The following is an 18,106-nucleotide window of genomic DNA, read 5'->3' on the forward strand; positions in this document are numbered from 1 at the left end:
TTTCAGTCTGTAGATATGGGTGAATTTCAAGAAGTGGCAGAAGCAGGAAAACAAGGAAGAATATATTACAAAAAGGGATTTGAATTTCTTCATATAGTCGACACGCTGGTAAGAAAAGGTGATCACGTGTTGATGATTGAAGATTTAACAGCCAGGGTTCTTATGGCTCGTCTTTTCTCTTTAACAGGTAAGGAGTCCTTTGAATGTTTATTTCATTGCAACTGGCGCACACACACACACACACACACACACACACACACACACACACACACACACACACACACACACACACACACACACACACATATATATATATATATATATATATATATATATATATATATATATATATATATATATATATATATATATATATATATATATATATATATATATATATATATATATATATATATATTTTTTCTATGTAAGAAAGAGAGCCAGCCAAGGAAAAAAAAAATTAGAAAAGGCCTACTCGAATGCTGGCTCTCTATAAAGAGGAAAACTGTCAGCCAAAATTAGGGAGGAAATGCCTCAATATCTCTCTCTTAAAACAGTCTTAGGAAATCAGAAATACATATGTAGAATGGGAATTCCAGAGTTTACAAGTATAAGTGATTGAGCGTACTAATTAACTCTTTCGTTGAAGAGCTGGACAGAACAGGGAAGAGATGGATGGATGGATTTTAAATCAGGCGCCGCAGCATCAAAGGCCATTTGGCGCCGCTTCAATAATTTAAAATGTCGCAATAGTAAAAAAAAAAAAAAAACTAAAAACAGTTAATAACAATGCAATACCTAAAAAAGAAAAAAAAACTAAATCAAACATTAAAATATATATAATAGAATAAAAATAAAATTCAAAGACTTGGGAGAAGGCCAGCTTCTCCCAAAAACCTAAAAACGTCATGGCACTGGGCCAGACACTCTGGTCCGAGAACCTTTGAAATATAATAGACACCGCTATCTCTACCGCGACAGAGCTACCGGTAGCGGTGTCGTGACTCGATCAAACTAGGGCACTCTACCAACAGGTGCCGCGCGGTGAGCGGCACCAAGCAGTCATCACAGTAAGGTTGAGGGTCCCTAGTCAGTAGGTACCTTTGTGTAAGGTACGTGTGACCTATACGCAGTCACGCCAATAAAGTCTGTGCACTGCGATCCCGAATATGGGTGTATTTCCAGTAAGGGATAAAGGAAGTAGTGAGCTCTCACATGTTCGAAGTTGCTACCCCCGTTAGCCATCTCCTCTGCCAAATTGCTGCAACTGCTTCACGAATTACAGGAATTACATCTTGGAACTGAATAGGGGCAGGAGATGGAGCGCGTCTCGCTGCCTCTTTATCGAGGCGGTCTGCATATTCATTCCCTGGAACACTAACGTGACCAGGGACCCAACAGAGCCCAACACGATATCCTCTTCTGGTAAGTAGGTATAGCCACTCTAGGGCTGATAAAACCAATGGGTTAAGGGAGATAGTGGAAGAGAGAGAGCAGTAAGAACACTGCGAGAGTCACTAAAAATTGTAAAAGACGAAACCGGGAGAGTAAAAATGATCTGTAAAGCAAGGACTATGGCAGACAGCTCCGCAGTGCAGATGGATGCCACTGAAGGAAGGCTGCCAAACCGATAAAAAGAGGGGAAAACTACACTAAATCCAACGACTGCGTCGGATTTGGAACCATCAGTAAAAACAGGGATGTCATTATAATAGATGAAAAAAAAATTCTAAAAACCGTGTGTGGGACTGAGCCGGCAGAAAATCCTTTTTCCCGTCCATGGCAGGAAGGCATATTGAGATAACGGGAAGCTGCCAATAACCAACTCGTGGGAGACGGAAAGAATACACAAGAGTGGGGTTGATAGATAAATCCGCCATGAGATTTACAACTCGATGGCCAAAAAGTTTAGGGAGACAAGGTCGAGTAACATACAACTGCGAACGAGAGTCCCACAATATTGACAGACAAGGGACAGTATCAGGAAGACAGTGGGTGCGAAACCAAAACCGGAGCATCGAAGACTGGCGCCGAAGGTCGAGCGGCCAGAATCCAGCATCCACTAATAGACTAGGTATTGGAGATGTCCGAAATGCCCCCATAGCCAAGCGGACTCCAGCATAATGCACGGAGTCAAGCACGCGTAGCCGTGCTTCCGTTGCGGATGAGTAGATCTCGAAGCCATATTCCAGCTTAGGAAGTATAAGTGTACGGTGCAGCAGCAGCAAAGTGTCCCTGTCCGCACCCCAAGAGGTGTGACTCAAAACCCGAAGCAAGGATAGTGCCGTCCTGGAAGACGCTTTAAGAGAACGGAAATGAGGAACCCAAGTAAGACGGTTGTCAAACAATAGGCCAAGATATCGAGTGGCCCCCACACATGAGATACGTCTATTGGCTAAATATAAATCAGGATCTGGATGAACGCCACGATTGCAACAAAAATGCTTAGATACGGTCTTTGAGATGGAGAAACGAAAACCATTTACGTTGGCCCAACTGGACACTCGATTGATTGCCAGTTGGAGCTTTCGCTCAATCAGTGACATCCTAGCAGTAGCAAAAGAGATGCACAAGTCGTCCACATATAAGGAGCTGTGAAAGCCATCCGGTAGAGTATCTATAACGTCATTTATTGCAACTGCAAATAGCGTAACACTAAGAATACTTCCCTGTGGGACACCATCATTTAGAGCAGTAGCATCGGAGAGAACACTCCCAACTCGAACCCGTAAGAGACGTCTAGATAAAAACTACTTAATAAAAATAGAAAGGTGGCCACGGAGACCAAAATCAAACCAGAAACGTAAAATCCCATGACACCAAGCTGTGTCGTAGGACTTCTCCAGGTCAAAAAATACAGTAACCTCCAGGGATAAAAGAGCATCAGTAGTAGACCTCATCTTACGGAAGCCATACAAATACAAGACGTCAAAGATATAGGACGGTAATTCGTAGCCTGGAGATGATCTTTCCCAGGCTTCGGAAATGAGAGGACCACTGCCACAGCCCAAGAAGATGGAAAGTCACCGATATGCCAAATCATATTATATAAATTTAATAAAAAGTTAAAAGCACGGTCAGACATGTGACGCAAAAAGGCATAAGGAATGTCGTCTGGACCAGGAGAAGAGTCATGACATCTGGGACAAAGCAGTCCGCAACTCGGAGGCAGAGAAGGGGACATTATAGGACTCCTCCAGAGGAAGAAATATTTATGCCGAGAGATTCCTATTCTCTGGCGGTGACGTGCGCCCGGGGCTGCAGGATCCTTCCAGGAAACACTGGCAAAGTGCTCCGCGAAGAGGTCGGCGACAGTCTTAAGATCTACCACCGTTCGCCCAGCAGACAACAAAACTGATGGGGGAGGAGCAGAATACTTTCCAGCAACTCGGCGGACTTTGTTAAAGACATCCGTAAGATGGGTGCGGGCATTAATGGAAGATACATAAGCTTTCCAAGAGGCTCTTTGTGACTCTTTCAAAACGCGGCGGGCCCGAGCTCGACAGGCACTGCGGGTCCTTACGATGTCGCCGGAGACGAAAGAAAGCTGCCCGTTTCTGTTTCACAGCGTTTGTGCATGCTGCGTTCCACCAAGGAACGGGACGCTTAGTAAAGCGACCTGACGTCCTAGGGATTGTCTGAAGCGCTGAAGAAATAGAAAAAAAAATCGGTAAAATAATTAAAAGCCTCAGCACAAGTAGAAGTCAGCCAGCGGACGGATAAAAGAGCTAAGGTCTGTGAATCGAGGCCAATCTGCCTTATATAAAACCCAGCGTGGGGGCCGGGAGTGTGGAAAGTGGTCACTACCGTGTAAATCCGGTAAGACCCGCCAATTAAAATCAAGGAAAGAATTAGATGTACACAGAGAAAGATCGATAGCTGTAAAAGTCGCAGTAGGACTGTGGAAATGTGTAACATCACCAGAATTTAAAACCTCCAATCCCTCATCCTCAATAGAAGAACTGATTAAAACCCCACGAGGATTACTAGCACTTTCATCCCACAATGGGTTACGGCCGTTAAAATCTCCCAACAAAAGAAAAGGGAGAGTCAGCTGACGCATTAAGCTCACCCGTGGAGACAAGAACCCGAGGAGGGAGATATAAACTGCAAATAGTGTAGGATCGTCCCATAAAAACCTTAACAACAACCACCTGCAGGGAAGAGTTAAGTTGTAACGGGTTAATTGAGACAGTGCAAGAGTAAGCAGTATGAACACTGCAACGATCAATAAAAATTGTAAAAGACGAAACCGGGAGAGTAAAAATAACCTGTATAGCTAGGACTTTGGCGGACAGCTCCGCAGTAAAAACGGAGGCTACCGAAGGAAGGCTACAAGACCGATAAAAAGAGGAGAAAACCACACTAAACCCAACGCCTGCGTCGGATTTGGAACCATGGGGATGGATGGATGGATTTTGTTTAAGGCGCCGCAACGGCTGAGGTCATTTCGTGCCGCTTCAACAATTTAAAAAGACAGAGCAGTTAAAAACTATATAAAGGCAGATAAAAACAGTAGAGTATCTAAGAACTAAAAGAGACAATAAAACTAAATAAAATATTAAAATGCATATAATTAAATAAGTAAAAAAATCAAAGGTTTGGTAGAAGCCCAGCTTCTCCCAAATACTTTAAAACGTCATGGCCCTGGGCCAGACACTCTCGTCCAAGGACCTTTGAGATATAATAGACACCGTTATCTCTACCGTGACAGCGGTAGAGGTAGCGGTTTCTTAAGTCAGTCAAACTGGGGAACTCCACTAGTAGGTGCCGCACCATAAGCGGCACCAAGCAGTCATCACAGTAATATTGAGGGTTCCTGGTCAGGAGGTACCTTTGTGTAAGGTACGTGTGACCTATACGAAGTCACGCCAATAAAGTCTGTGCACGGCGATCCCGGACATGGGTATAAGTCCACTAAGGGAGTGTGGAAGTAGTAACCTCTCCCATTTTCAAGGTTGCGACCCCCATTAGCCATCTCGTCTGCCAAAGTGCTGCAATCGCCACACGAATTGCATGAAATATATCTCGAAACGGAACAGGGGAAGGAGACGGAGCGCGACTTGCTGCCTCTTTAGCGAGGCGGTCTGCGTGTTCATTCCCTGGAACACCAACATGACCAGGGACCCAACAGAACCCAACACGAAATCCTCGTTAGGTAAGAAGATATAGCCACTCCAGGGCTGATAAAATAAAAAAAGTTAAGGGAGATAGTGCAAGAGAAAGCGGTAAGAGCACTGCGACAGTCACTAAAAATTGTAAAAAACGAAACCGGGAGAGTAAAAATAATCCATAAAGCTAAAACTATGGCAGACAGCTCCGCAGTAAAGACGGAGGCTACCAAAGGAAGCTTGCCACACCGATAAAAAGAGGGGAAAACCACACTAAATCCAACGCCTGCGTCAGATTTGGAACCATCACTAAAAACGGGGATATCATCAGAAAGGATAAAAAAGTGTTCTAAAAACCGTGTGTGGGACAGAGCTGGCAAAAATCCTTCTTGCCATCCATGGCAGGAGGGCATATTGAAACAACCGGAAGATGCCAATAACCAACTCGTGGGAGCCGGAAAGAGTAGACGGGACTGGGGTCGATGGACAAATCCATCATCAGGTTTGCCACTCAAAAGCCAAAAGGCTTAGGTAGACTCGGTCGAGTGTTATACGCCTATGAACGCGAGTCTCGCAACTTTGACATACAAGGGACATAATCGGGAAGACGGTGGGTGCGAAACCAACACCGGAGCATCGAAGACTGGCGCCGGAGGTCGAGCGGCCAGAAACCAGCATCCACTAGAAGGCTAGATATTGGAGATGTCCGAAATGCACCCGTAGCCAAGCGGACCCCAGCATGGTGTACGGGGTCAAGCGTTCGTAGTCGTGCATCAGTTGCGGATGAATAGATCTCACCGCCATACTCCACCTTTCGAAGTATAAGTGTACGGTGAAGAAGCAGCAAAATGTCCCCGTCCGCACCCCAAGAGGTGTGACTTAAAACGCGAAGAAGGGATAGTGTCGTCCTGCAAGACGCTTTGAGAGAACGGATATGTGGAACCCAAGTAAGACGGCTGTCAAACAGTAGACCAAGATATCAGTGGCCTCCACACACGAGATGCGTCTATTGGCTGAATATAAATCGGGATCTGGAGGGACACCACGATTTCGATAAAAATGCATAGACACGGTCTTTGAGGTGGAGAATCGAAAACCGTTTATGTTGGCCCAACTGGACACCCGATTTATTGCCAGTTGGAGCTTTCGCTCAATCAGTGACATCCTAGCAGCAGCAAAAGAGATGCACAAGTCGTCCACATATAAAGTGCTTTGAACGCCATCCAGTAGAGTATCTATAACACCATTTATTACAACTGCGAATAGCGTAACACTAAGAATACTTCCCTGTGGGACACCGTCATTTAAAGCTGTAGCATCGGAGAGAACACTCCCCACACGAACCCGTAAAAGACGTCTGGATAAAAACTGCTGGATAAAAATAGGAAGGTGGCCACGGAGACCAAAATTAAACGGGGAACTCTCCAAATACCACATGAATCTTACATTTACCATTTTTTCTAACACTTTACAAATACAAGACGTCAAAGATATAGAACGGTAATTCGTAGCCTGGAGATGATCCTTCCCAGGCTTCAGAAATGGAAGAACCACTGCCACAGCCCAAGAAGTAGGAAAGTCACCGGTATGCCAAATCATATTATAAAGATTTAATAAAAAGTTAAAAGCACTGTCAGACATGTGGCGCAAGAAGGCATATGGAATATCATCTGAGACAGAAGAGTCATGACACTGGGACAAAGCAGTCCGCAGCTCGGAGGCAGAAAAGGGGACATTAAGACTTCCCTCCTGTGGAAGAAAAATTCATGCCGAGAGATTCCATTCTCTGGCGGTGACGTGCGCCTAGAATTGCAGGATTCCTCCGGGAAACATTGGCAAAGTGCTTCGCGAAGAGGTCGGCGACAGTCCTAGGGTCTGCCACCGTTCGCACAGCAGACAACAAAACTGGTGGGGGTGGAGCAGAATACTTCCCAGGAATTCGCCGGACTTCGTTAAAGACATCCGTAAAAGGAGTGTGGGCGTTAATGGAAGACACATAAGCTTTCCAAGAGGCTCTTTGTGCCTCTTTCAAAATGCAGCGGGCCAGAACTTGGCAGCGCTGAAAAGCTTCCACACACTGCGGGTCCCCACGATGTCGCCAGAGACGAGAGAAAGCTGCCCGTTTCTCTTTCACCGCTGCAGTGCATGCTGCGTTCCACCAAGGAACCTTAGTAAAGCGACCTGACTTTCTAGGGATTGTCTGAAGCGCTACTGAAATTAAAAAATCGGAAACATAATCAACAGCCTCAGCACAAGTAGAAAAGTCAGCCAGCGGACGGATAAAAGAGCTAAGGTCTGTGAATCGAGGCCAATCTGCCTTATCCAAAACGCAGCGTAGGGACCAGGACTGTGGTTCAGATTTCACAGATTTTAATAAAATCGGAAAGTGGTCACTATCGTGTAAATCTTGTAGGACCTGCCAATTAAAATCGAGTAAAGAATTAGATGTACAAATAGAAAGATCGATAGCCGTAAAAGTCCCAGTAGGACTATGGAGATGTGTAACATCCCCAGAATTTAAAACCTCCAATCCCTCATCCTCAATAAAAGAACCGATTAAAATTCCATGAGGATTACTAGCACCTTTATTCTACAATGGGTGACGGCCGTTAAAATCTCCCAACAAGAGGAATGGTAGCTGACGCACCAGGCCGTCAAGCTCACCCCTGGAGACAGGAAGCCGAGGAGGGAGATATAAACTGCAGATGGTGTACAGTCGTCCCATAAAGACCTTAACAGCAACCACCTGAAGGGAGAGTTAAGTTGTACCGGGATAACAGGTATATCCTGACGGACTAGAATAGCTGTGCCACCGTGGTGGCCCTGGTCAGGGAAAGGAGTGTTAAAAAAGGCACGACCAGGAGGACTAGAATAAGTACTATCACCTATCATAGTCTCTTGTAGAGCTACACAGGCTGGAGAGAACTCCGACAGCAAAGCTCGGAGTTCCCCTCATGAGGCGCGAAGACCTATACAGTTCCACTGTAGAAGCTTGAAGACGACTATTTGGGTGCAGTGGACATGCAAGCCTTTTGAGGCTGCCCGTGACTGACCTGATTAGAAAAAATCAAACGACGAGAAGACACCGGGGGTTGAGATGTGCCGGGTCGTTGGACCGCAGCCTTTCGGCTTATCGGTGGATAATGCGAACTATCATCACTTTTACCGGTCCTCGGAGGACGAAGATCAGGCTGTACTGCACTTTCCGATACAGTGGGTCCACGAGGGACGGCTGTGACAATATCACCGGACGTCTCCATGCTCAGACCATCCTCACCACAAGAAACCCAATCTGAGACGGAGGGCGTCACAGGAGGCTGGACAGAAACTACTGAGCTACCATTGCAGAACGGTCCCTGGAGGACTCACGATCACGTACACCGGGAGAAACTTAGACTTTTTAGGCTGAGCTAAATCTATCGACTCCGCAGAGCCGCGGTGCCGTTTGGTCAGGCCCTTCAAAGGCTTAGGCGATACAGGTGGCAAATGGACATCCACTACATGGGTGACTTTGGTCAAGTCCGTATTTGTCTCGTCACTTCTAAGAGATGACTCAACCGAGTCATCGGACAATAGGGCCAACCTATTGGCCAAATGAACAGGACCACCCGCCCCAACAGAGCGAGAGGTAGCAGGAGTTGTCTTCGGACCGGCAGACTCAGCAGAAGAGCGAGCGGCCAATGAAGCATAGGATGTCGCACCAGTACCGTCCTTCTGGCGGTACAGGAGTTCACGGCGGGCGCTACCGAGGCTTATGAACTGAGTGTTCGCAAGTTCTATAATGTCCTGATCCTGGGGCATTGCCTGGAACGTACCTGGTGAGCATCACGGCAATGGAAACAATAAGCTGCACCATTGCAATGCTCCTCTGAATGTGAGTCGAGTGCAGAGCAATTACCACATCGGGAAGCTTCCTTACACGAGCTTTTGCCGTGACCGTACCCATAGCATGAAAAGCACTGAAGAGGACGGGAAATAAAACGCCTCACCCTAAGATTAATAGGTCCGATATTAACACGGTCAGGGAGGGTGGAGCCAAAAAAGGTGAGAAGGACCATGTTGGAGGAGTTCCTCATCTTAGTCACCTTTTGCACTGAGGTAGGACACATTGCTAGTATTTCCTCCTCTGGAAATTCATAAAGGTCTTGACTATAAACACAACCTTTACTATAATTAAAGGTGGGATGAGCCTTAACAGTCTCAACCATGCTGTCAGAAGGGCATGTGAGATGTTGCAACATCATCGCTTGTGTAATATCTTTAGCTCGCACTAGCACCCCTTTACCATATTTCTTGAGGTTTCCCTCAGGAATAGTGCCGATTTCTTTTGCAAGATACCGGGAGGTTGAATGAAGTTCTTACGCCCATTTCTATAGTACGCCACAAACCAACGAGGAGGCGGGATCTGGCAGACCTCAGGAACTGAATTCTCTAAATAGTTTTAAAAAACATTTGGGATGTAATCCATGTCACTGTCTGAAGTATTACGTGACTGGAGAAATTCAGTTTTAAAGCCATGGCAGGCGAGAGGCAGAGATGCTACATGTTCATTAGCTAAACGGGCTTCATCACATGACATAAACGTCACATAGCAGCGGTTAGAAGGAAAGACCTTATCATAAACCAGTCGAATGCGAACAACCGTATCATACGCCTTGAGAAGTGAGTGCAAGGCATGATAGGAAAATGATGGATTAACATTTACCATTACAAGAGACTCATATGCAGCAGAAATGCGTCCCTCAGAAGAACTTCCAGAACAGGAGACTGCTGTTGGAGGTCCTTATGGAGAGGAATCTTCCTCCTTACTCTGACCTGAAGATGGGTCAGGTTAGCCATCTCACGAGAACCTGAATGTTTTTTTGTGTTTCCCAATAAAAAAACAGCTACACAAAAAATTGGCCCCAGGGGCAAGGAAAACCACCTACTGGGACTACAATGGGAGGGAGCGCTGGCTGCCGTGGACGGGGTACCTCGTCCCCATGCGGACCAGTCGTTTTAATACGTAAAAGGTCCCACATGATATGAAAGTTTGTTCACTATAGAGCTGAGACCCCCCTCCCAAAGCATCCCAGCCTGGACACCCAACCATCCAGCACAGGACAGCCCCTATTGGGCGATCCCTCCAGCGGGTGGCTCCGTTGGTCCACTGGCAGCCTACGTAGGTACCATTTAGTCTGGCCCCTCACTGGCGACCTTACTAGCATGGGTAGCCTTTTCCCCCTCAAAAGGGCAGAGCAGAGGCCTAAGCCCCCTTTGGCCTCGCTCGCCAGGTTACAGGGGCACGCAAGCCCCCCCACCACGACAAGGCGGTTCCCATCTGGTGGGGTAAAAACGGGGATGTCATCAGAGTGGATAAAAAGGTGTTCTAAAAATCGTGTGTGGGACAGAGCTGACAAAAAATCAGGAGGGCATAATGAAACAAGCTGCCAATATCTAACTCGTAAAGAGTAGACAGGAGTGGGGATGGACAAATCTATCATGAGGTTTGCCACTGGAAGGACAAAAGGTTTAGGTAGACTCGGTCGAGTGACATACGCCTGCGAACGCGAGTTCCGCAATATTGACAGACAAGGGACAGAAGCAGGAAGACGGTGGGTGGGAAACCAACATCGGAGCATCGAAGACTAGCGCCTGAGGTCGAGCGGCCAGAAACCAGCATCCACTAGAAGGTTAGGTATTGGAGATATCCGAAATGCATCCGTAGGCAAGCGGACCCTAGCATGATGCACGGGGTCAAGTACACGTAGTCTTGCCCTGGTTGCAAAGGGGGTAAATCTCACAACAATATTCCAGCTTAGGAAGGATTAGTGTACGGTGAATCAACAACAAAGTGTCCCTGTCCACACCCCAAATGGTGTGACTTAAAACCCAAAGAAGGGATAATGCCTGCCGACAAGACACCTTAAGAGAACGGAAATGGCGAACCCAGATAAGACAGTTGTCAAACAAAAGGCCAAGATATCGAGTCGCCTCCATGCATGATAGGCGTCTATTGGTGAGATATAAATCAGGGTTTGGATGTACACCACGATTACGACAAAAATGCACGGCTACGGCCTTTGAGGTGGAGAATTCAAAACCGTTCACTTTGGCCCAACCGGACACCCTATTGATTGCCAGTTGGAGCTTGCACTCAATCAGTGACATCCTAGCAGCAGCAAAAGATATGCACAAGTCGTCCACATATAAGGAGCTGTGAACGCCATCCGGTAGAGTATCTATAATACCATTTATGGCGACTGCGAATAGCGTAACAGTAAGAATAATTCCCTGTGGGACACCGTCATTTAGAACAGTAGCATCAATGAGAACACTCCCCACTCGAATTCGTAAAAGACGTCTGGATAAAAACTGCTGCATAAAAATAGGAACGTGGCCACGAAGGCCACAATTAAACAATGACTGTAAAATACCATGACACCAAGCCGTGTCGTAGGCCTTCTACAGGTCAAAAAAGAGCATCAGTAGTAGACCTATTTTTTTTCGGAAAATATACTGTACAGATGACAAGTAATTCCCCCTCTCCAAGTACCACATCACCCTTACATTAAACATCTTTTCCAACACTTTACAGATACAGGATGTCAGAGATATAGGACGGTAGTTCGTAGCCCGGAGATTATCTTTCCCAGGCTTCGGAAATGGGAGAACCACTGCCACAGCCGAAGAAGATGGAAAATCATCGGTTTGCCAAATCATATTATAAAGATTTAATAAAAAGGGAAAAGTAAGGTCAGACATGTGACGCAAAAAGGCTTAAGGAATGTCGTCTGGACTAGGAGAAGACTCATGGCACTGAGTCAAAGCAGTCCGCAACTTGGAAGCAGAGGAAGGGACATTTTAAAACTTCCCTCCAGGGAAAGAAAAGTTTATGGCGAGAGATTCCATTCTCTGGCGGTGACGTGAGCCTACGGTTGCAGGATGCCTCCGGTAAACACTGGCAAAGTGCTCCGCTAAAAGGTCGGCGACAGTCCTAGGGTCTGCCACCGTTCGCCCAGTAGACAACAAAACTGGTGGGGAAGGAGCAGAATTTTTCTCAGCAATTCGGCGGACTTTGTTGAAGACATCTGTAAAACAGGTGCGGACGTTTATGTAAAACACATAGGCGTTCGAAGAGGCTCTTTGTGCCGCTTTCAGGCACTCTGGGTCCCCACTTTGTCGCCGAAGACGAGAAAAAAATGCCCGTTTCTCTTTCACAGTTTTAGTGCATGCTGCGTTCCACCAAGGAACTTGACGCTTAGTAAAGCGACCGTTATATGGTTATATATATATATATATATATATATATATATATATATATATATATATATATATATATATATATATATATATATATATATATATTCAGCATAACGTATTACATTGGAGAACTAACAAGTGCGACCTCACATTAATCTATAAAGCAATAGACCCAGAAGTAATCTTCCTGTTATGGAGTAAGAGAAGATGAAACACTACATGTTCCCGGATACACCACATATAAATAAAACTCAACTAATGAAAGAAACGACGGTAGTGCTATACTGATAAAAAGCAACATCAAACACAGAATAAAAGACAATTTACAAATAAAGATAGACACCAGTCTGGGACCAATAAATATAGCAACAGCCTACCTGCCCCCAAGACGCCGCCCCTATTTACCGTTGCCGGATTTCCACACTCTAGCATCAAATCATCAGCCAACGTACTTCTTAGGCGATCTAAACGCCAAACACTACGTTTTAGGTGATCGATTCAACAATACAGTGGGTAAGGGACTGAAAAGAATGCTAGACAGCAATACGCTGATACATCTGGGACCACACTTCTTGACACATATATCACACACAAGCAACACTACCCTGACTCAATCCTAAGTAATAAGAAAACACACCACAACCACTACATAGAAGAAAGACCTCCAACTTCTTCAGACCATATCCCAATCATATTAACCATAACAGCCAGCCTCTGCAATCAAGATGAAAACACAACCTCATTTCATCCTTAAAAAAAGCAAAGTGGGAGGAAATGATAAATGCAATAGGAAACAAAATAATACAAACATCCCCATCGGAGGACGCAAGCCCAAGGCAAATAGACCAGTTTATGAAATCCTGGATTGAAGTTATAGTGAAAGGTATGGAAGAATACATACCCAAAACAACCACCAGAACGATACAAAAAGTCATCAATAACAACACTATCAAATCAATACAGACATACTTATACAATATCAAGAACACGGCAGACACTCAAGAATGAACTCGCAGCAGACGCTTGACTCATAACATATTAAAAAATGCATTGGTAAAAGAAAGCAAAGACCAACAAAATAAAAACTGGGAAAAGAAGATGATCACAATAACTAAGTATTACAATACGCCACAAACATTCTGGAAAGAGATAGAAAAGTTAAAGAATGGCAACAAAATATATCCCCCTTACATAATTCACAACAATAAAAAGCTATACTCAGAGAAGGAAAAGGAACCAATCTTCAGAGAAATTTGAAGTAATATATTTCAAATAAGCGATGAAGAAAATCAACAATTTGACCAAAGAAATTAAATACGGGTTGTCAATCACCTTAACATGAACCAGCACCTTTGGACTTCAAGCCAGAAAGCAGACTTACAGAAACTAGCAGCACACAATCACTTAACACATCCAATAACTTTGCAAGAGGTGATAAATATCATAAAACACTTCAAAAACAATTCACCGGGAACAAGCAAAATCAATAAACAAATTCTTACTAACCTACCACAAGTAGCGCTCGAAATCCTAGTACGAATATTTAATTTAACTTACTCTCTGGGATACTTCCCTCAGCCACTCAAAACAGCAAAATTAATACTCATATCAAAGCCAAATAAAACAGGTAACAATCCATTAGATTACAGACCCAGCTCGCTATTGGAAGTACCTGGGAAAATATATGAAAAAATACTGAACCAAAGGCTAAGGACATTCCTAGAAGTAAATAACAAGCTACCACACTCCCAACATGGTTTTAGAATAGAGAGAGGCACTGACAGCGCCCTAACCATCACAATGGAGAAAATAGCTGAGGCACTTGCAAACAAACAACAATGCAACATAGTGCTACGTGACGTGTCTAAGGTCTTTGATAAGGTATGGCAACAAGGCCTAAAATATAAAATCCTACAGCTGGGACTCCCTGACATCCTAACCAAATCCTTGTGCACATTTATAAACAATAGACACGCATACATAAGTATAAAACACCACAATGGGCCAATTTTCCAGATCAAAAGCGGGGTACCTCAAGGAAGCTCCTCTCACCTACATTGTACACGATTTATACAGCCGGTATACCAGCACATGGTTCAATCAACATAATGTACGCAGATGATATCACGCAAATCATAGTCAATCCATCCAAATCCCGAAAAATAATGGCATAATGTTGAAAATGAAATAAAGAAGATAAATTTATTTGAAGAAAAATGGAAAATTAAAACTAACCAAAGTAAATTCAAAGTCATACCACTTGCAACCTTGAGAAATGAGCCAATCTACATCAGCGGCCAATTAATACCTTACAGTACGGAAGGCAACATCCTCGGGCTAAATTTCAATACTAGAGGCATCAATCCACAAGTTAGAAATAACAAAAACAAAGCACAAGCAGCACTAACATCACTGAAAAGATTCGCAGCCCTATCCGAAAAAATAAAATTACACCTTATCAAAACCTGCATCTTACCAATCCTACACTACCCATCATACCCCTTGAACACTCTCTCAAAAACCTCTTTCCTAAAACTCCAAAAAATACAGAATAAAGCACTTCGGTTTGCCTACAATGATAAGTATTCATACCAATATCTCACTGAGGACCTGCACCATCTAACTAACGTAAGTGCAATTAACAAGTTTGTTTATGACAGAGGAAAAAAAAAAGAAAAGAAAAGCTGAAGTATGAATTAAAAGACCCTATATACACTGAAATACTAAATAATAACAATTAGAGGGAGCACGGGTGGTTTAGAAGACCAATCACGACAATAGATAAACAGGATCTCGTACCGCTCTACACCTAATAAAATATACATATACATCTACGCCTGCCCTCACCAGTACAAAAAAAACAGTACTCACCTCACTTACCTTACTGAACATATCACATAACTACGAGCAATTAACCCCTGGAAAAGAAAAGATATGTTACAACTGAAACACAAAAAAGTTCTTCATTAACACACCTCCATTTGTTAGCGGCAAGGACGAGTCACAAGTATCCTTCTAGCCTGCGCCTTGAGTCGTCGGGATCTCGTTGAGTCAGTCTTGAAGTCCAGGTCAAGCTGCAATCTGGTGGTCCCGGCGAGGGGTACCCACAACTGGGAAACATGGCAGGTCCCGGAAGCAGGATAGAGGTCGATGGCAGCAAACTGGATGACCGGCCCCTTGGACGTCGCATTCCACCCATCATCTACAGTAGGGAACACAAAAGAACATAAGGAAAATAATAGCAAACAGCAACCGGTTAAAAGACTCCCCTTGTCCCTTCAAACCTGCGCTCTGAGTCTCTATGGGAAGTACGAAGAAGACAAGATGGGTCCGGGTCATCACTCAGGTACAACCATAGAGAGGAGTACTCTACACTGGGCAACCCCACGGGACCCAGCAGCGGGATTAGAGTGGGAAGCTGCACCGAGGATAGAGAGTCATCCCAGATGCCGGTCTTCAATCTACAAGAATCTACTTGAACATAAAATAAAGCATTACAACTATTATTCCATAAGAAAAAGGATAATTGTAAGCAGTCTTGGAGTTAGGGATGGTGTCGGTTTAGCTGGGCTCTGCTTACAAATACGTGCGTGTGAGTAACCAAAATGGAACAAACAAATTGTTTAACATTAGCAAGGCGGTCAGCCCGCCATCTATCGCCTCTTCTACTTCACTTCAGCTTCGACACTTAATACTTCTTACATTCTTGGTTTCCTCCCCCTGTCTATGCCCTCATCGCTATCGAGGCAAGCATGAGCGCAAACACCGCGATGGCAGCTCAGCACCAGGGTACTTTCAAGTGGTACAACAGGAAGTCTGGCTACGGCTTCATTCGTGATTCCGTAGCCAACAATGACTTCTTTGTTCACTACTCTAGCCTGAAGAGATCCTTCAGGAAAGCGCTTCCCTGAAAAGGAGACAACGCCACCTTCCCCAGCTGCAAGGGGAAGAAGGGACCTGAGGCCAGAGAGGTCACCAGGAATGGCAACCAAGAACGCCCTCCTCCCCGACCTAAATCTGGGTTCAGGATGAATGCCTGCATCTGCACGGCACAAGTGCTCGCAGGCAACAACACCCGCCGCCTGCAGACCTTGATACCGCTTCTGCTGAAGCACAACGGGCTTCCTACCATTAGCATCCCTGAGGAAGCTTGCACCACCACACGCCATCGCGCTCAGAAGACCCAGAGAAGACGCCAGCCGCCCAAAGAAGAACCTCGCCATGAAGACCGTATGGAAGAAGAAACGGGCACCGAGGAGGAAGAGGAAGAGAACGAGGTCGTGGATGTGGTAGGCACCGACACAAGCCTACAGAGCCACACCACAGACCTGTCTAACCACAACACTGCTCCCCATAAAGAAGGCCGGCAAGTAACGGATATGAAGACAACCCCTGACGCTGCCACAACCACCAAGGACATCAGCCAGTGGCAGTGGGAAACCTTCTTCAACCAGGAGGATGCACCGCCCACCAAGAACTACTTCCCAAGCTGGGAGAAACTCATTGCTGACATGTTGAAGAGCTCCACCAAGACCAGCGACTCTTCCGACAATAACCAGAACACCAAGAAGAAGCGGCACCAGCGCCGCTAAGAAGAGAAAGACAAGAGCAGAGTGGGCCACCATTGCCCGTGTGGGTATTTTGTACCCGCAATCATTAACAACAACTATCCGCTTCATTCCTTTCCTGAAGATGGTCTATGAAGGCCGAAAGGTACCTCGAAAAAGCAAAAAAACAACAAACACCCCAGCTGATTAAAAAAAAGAATGGACATAGGAAATCTATTACGATTCCTCGACGAGAACACTCGCTTACTAGCGAGAAGTATTGAAAGACTTCATATATATATATATATATATATATATATATATATATATATATATATATATATATATATATATATATATATATATATATATATATATATACATAGTTATATATATTTTGTATATATATATATATATATATATATATATTTTTTTTTTTTTTTTTTTTTTTATCTAACACTATGTAATATATTTGCAATGTATTATTACACTACTGGATTAGTCTGTCTAAATATTTCTCCCCTTTTTCTGCCACTTTCCTCAATATCCGTTTCATTCCACCTCCGCCTAGATTATAATTTCAGCCTCATCATTTTCTTATATGACTCACTATCACATCGTAAGAACAACTTACCGGTCGGTCCTCTCCTTTGTGTTAATCCTCTCAGTACACCTTAAACCCATGCTTGATCTTCTCTTTTCATGTCCATTCTTCATCCACTTTCACTTCAAGTTACTATTATTTCTCCTTGCAGGCCAATGTGACTTCTACACTTCCAGGGACGCTTATCTTCCATATTTCTTTGCTATGATTGCTAAGAAGAACAGTCGGCTAACCATTCACCTTAATAAAATGTACGTTGATATAGTTGGACAATAAATTGTAACAATCACATATAGACCCTCACACATTTATTTTGATTTCGATTACCCCTCATTGTTTCATCCATTGCTTCCAAAGAGGTAGTAAATTTTTAAGAAAATCCAGGCAAATTCACTGTTGTAACCTTTAGATCGCCATTCTGTATTGTATTACTTGGAAAATGCAAAGCAAACTTCTCCCACTTGCTGAGAAAAGTAAGTTATTCACTCATCGCCTTGTTTCATTTTCGCTCCTGCTGCGTATAGTTTTGCATCATATTTATTGACTTTTATATAGTAAGTATAACATTATTTTGTTTTCAAATCAGTGACTTAATTTTCTCT

At 44.3% G+C, this 18,106-nt stretch overlaps 1 protein-coding gene across 1 annotated transcript in view; it reads left to right on the plus strand.

The window, feature by feature from the left end:
• LOC123500402 overlaps window positions 1–18,106 on the plus strand; it is a gene marked incomplete at its 3' end in the record, with an annotated part of 41,324 nt that overhangs the window by 15,449 nt on the left and 7,769 nt on the right. Inside the window, exons 7-8 of the mRNA XM_045249123.1 lie at window positions 7–187; window positions 17,656–17,755. Of these exons, the coding sequence (XP_045105058.1) occupies window positions 7–187; window positions 17,656–17,755 (281 nt within the window). The remainder of the gene's footprint in view (window positions 1–6; window positions 188–17,655; window positions 17,756–18,106) is intronic.

Source organism: Portunus trituberculatus, unplaced genomic scaffold, assembly GCF_017591435.1.
Source record: "Portunus trituberculatus isolate SZX2019 unplaced genomic scaffold, ASM1759143v1 PGA_scaffold_221__1_contigs__length_155387, whole genome shotgun sequence".
Classification (NCBI taxonomy): domain Eukaryota; kingdom Metazoa; phylum Arthropoda; class Malacostraca; order Decapoda; family Portunidae; genus Portunus; species Portunus trituberculatus.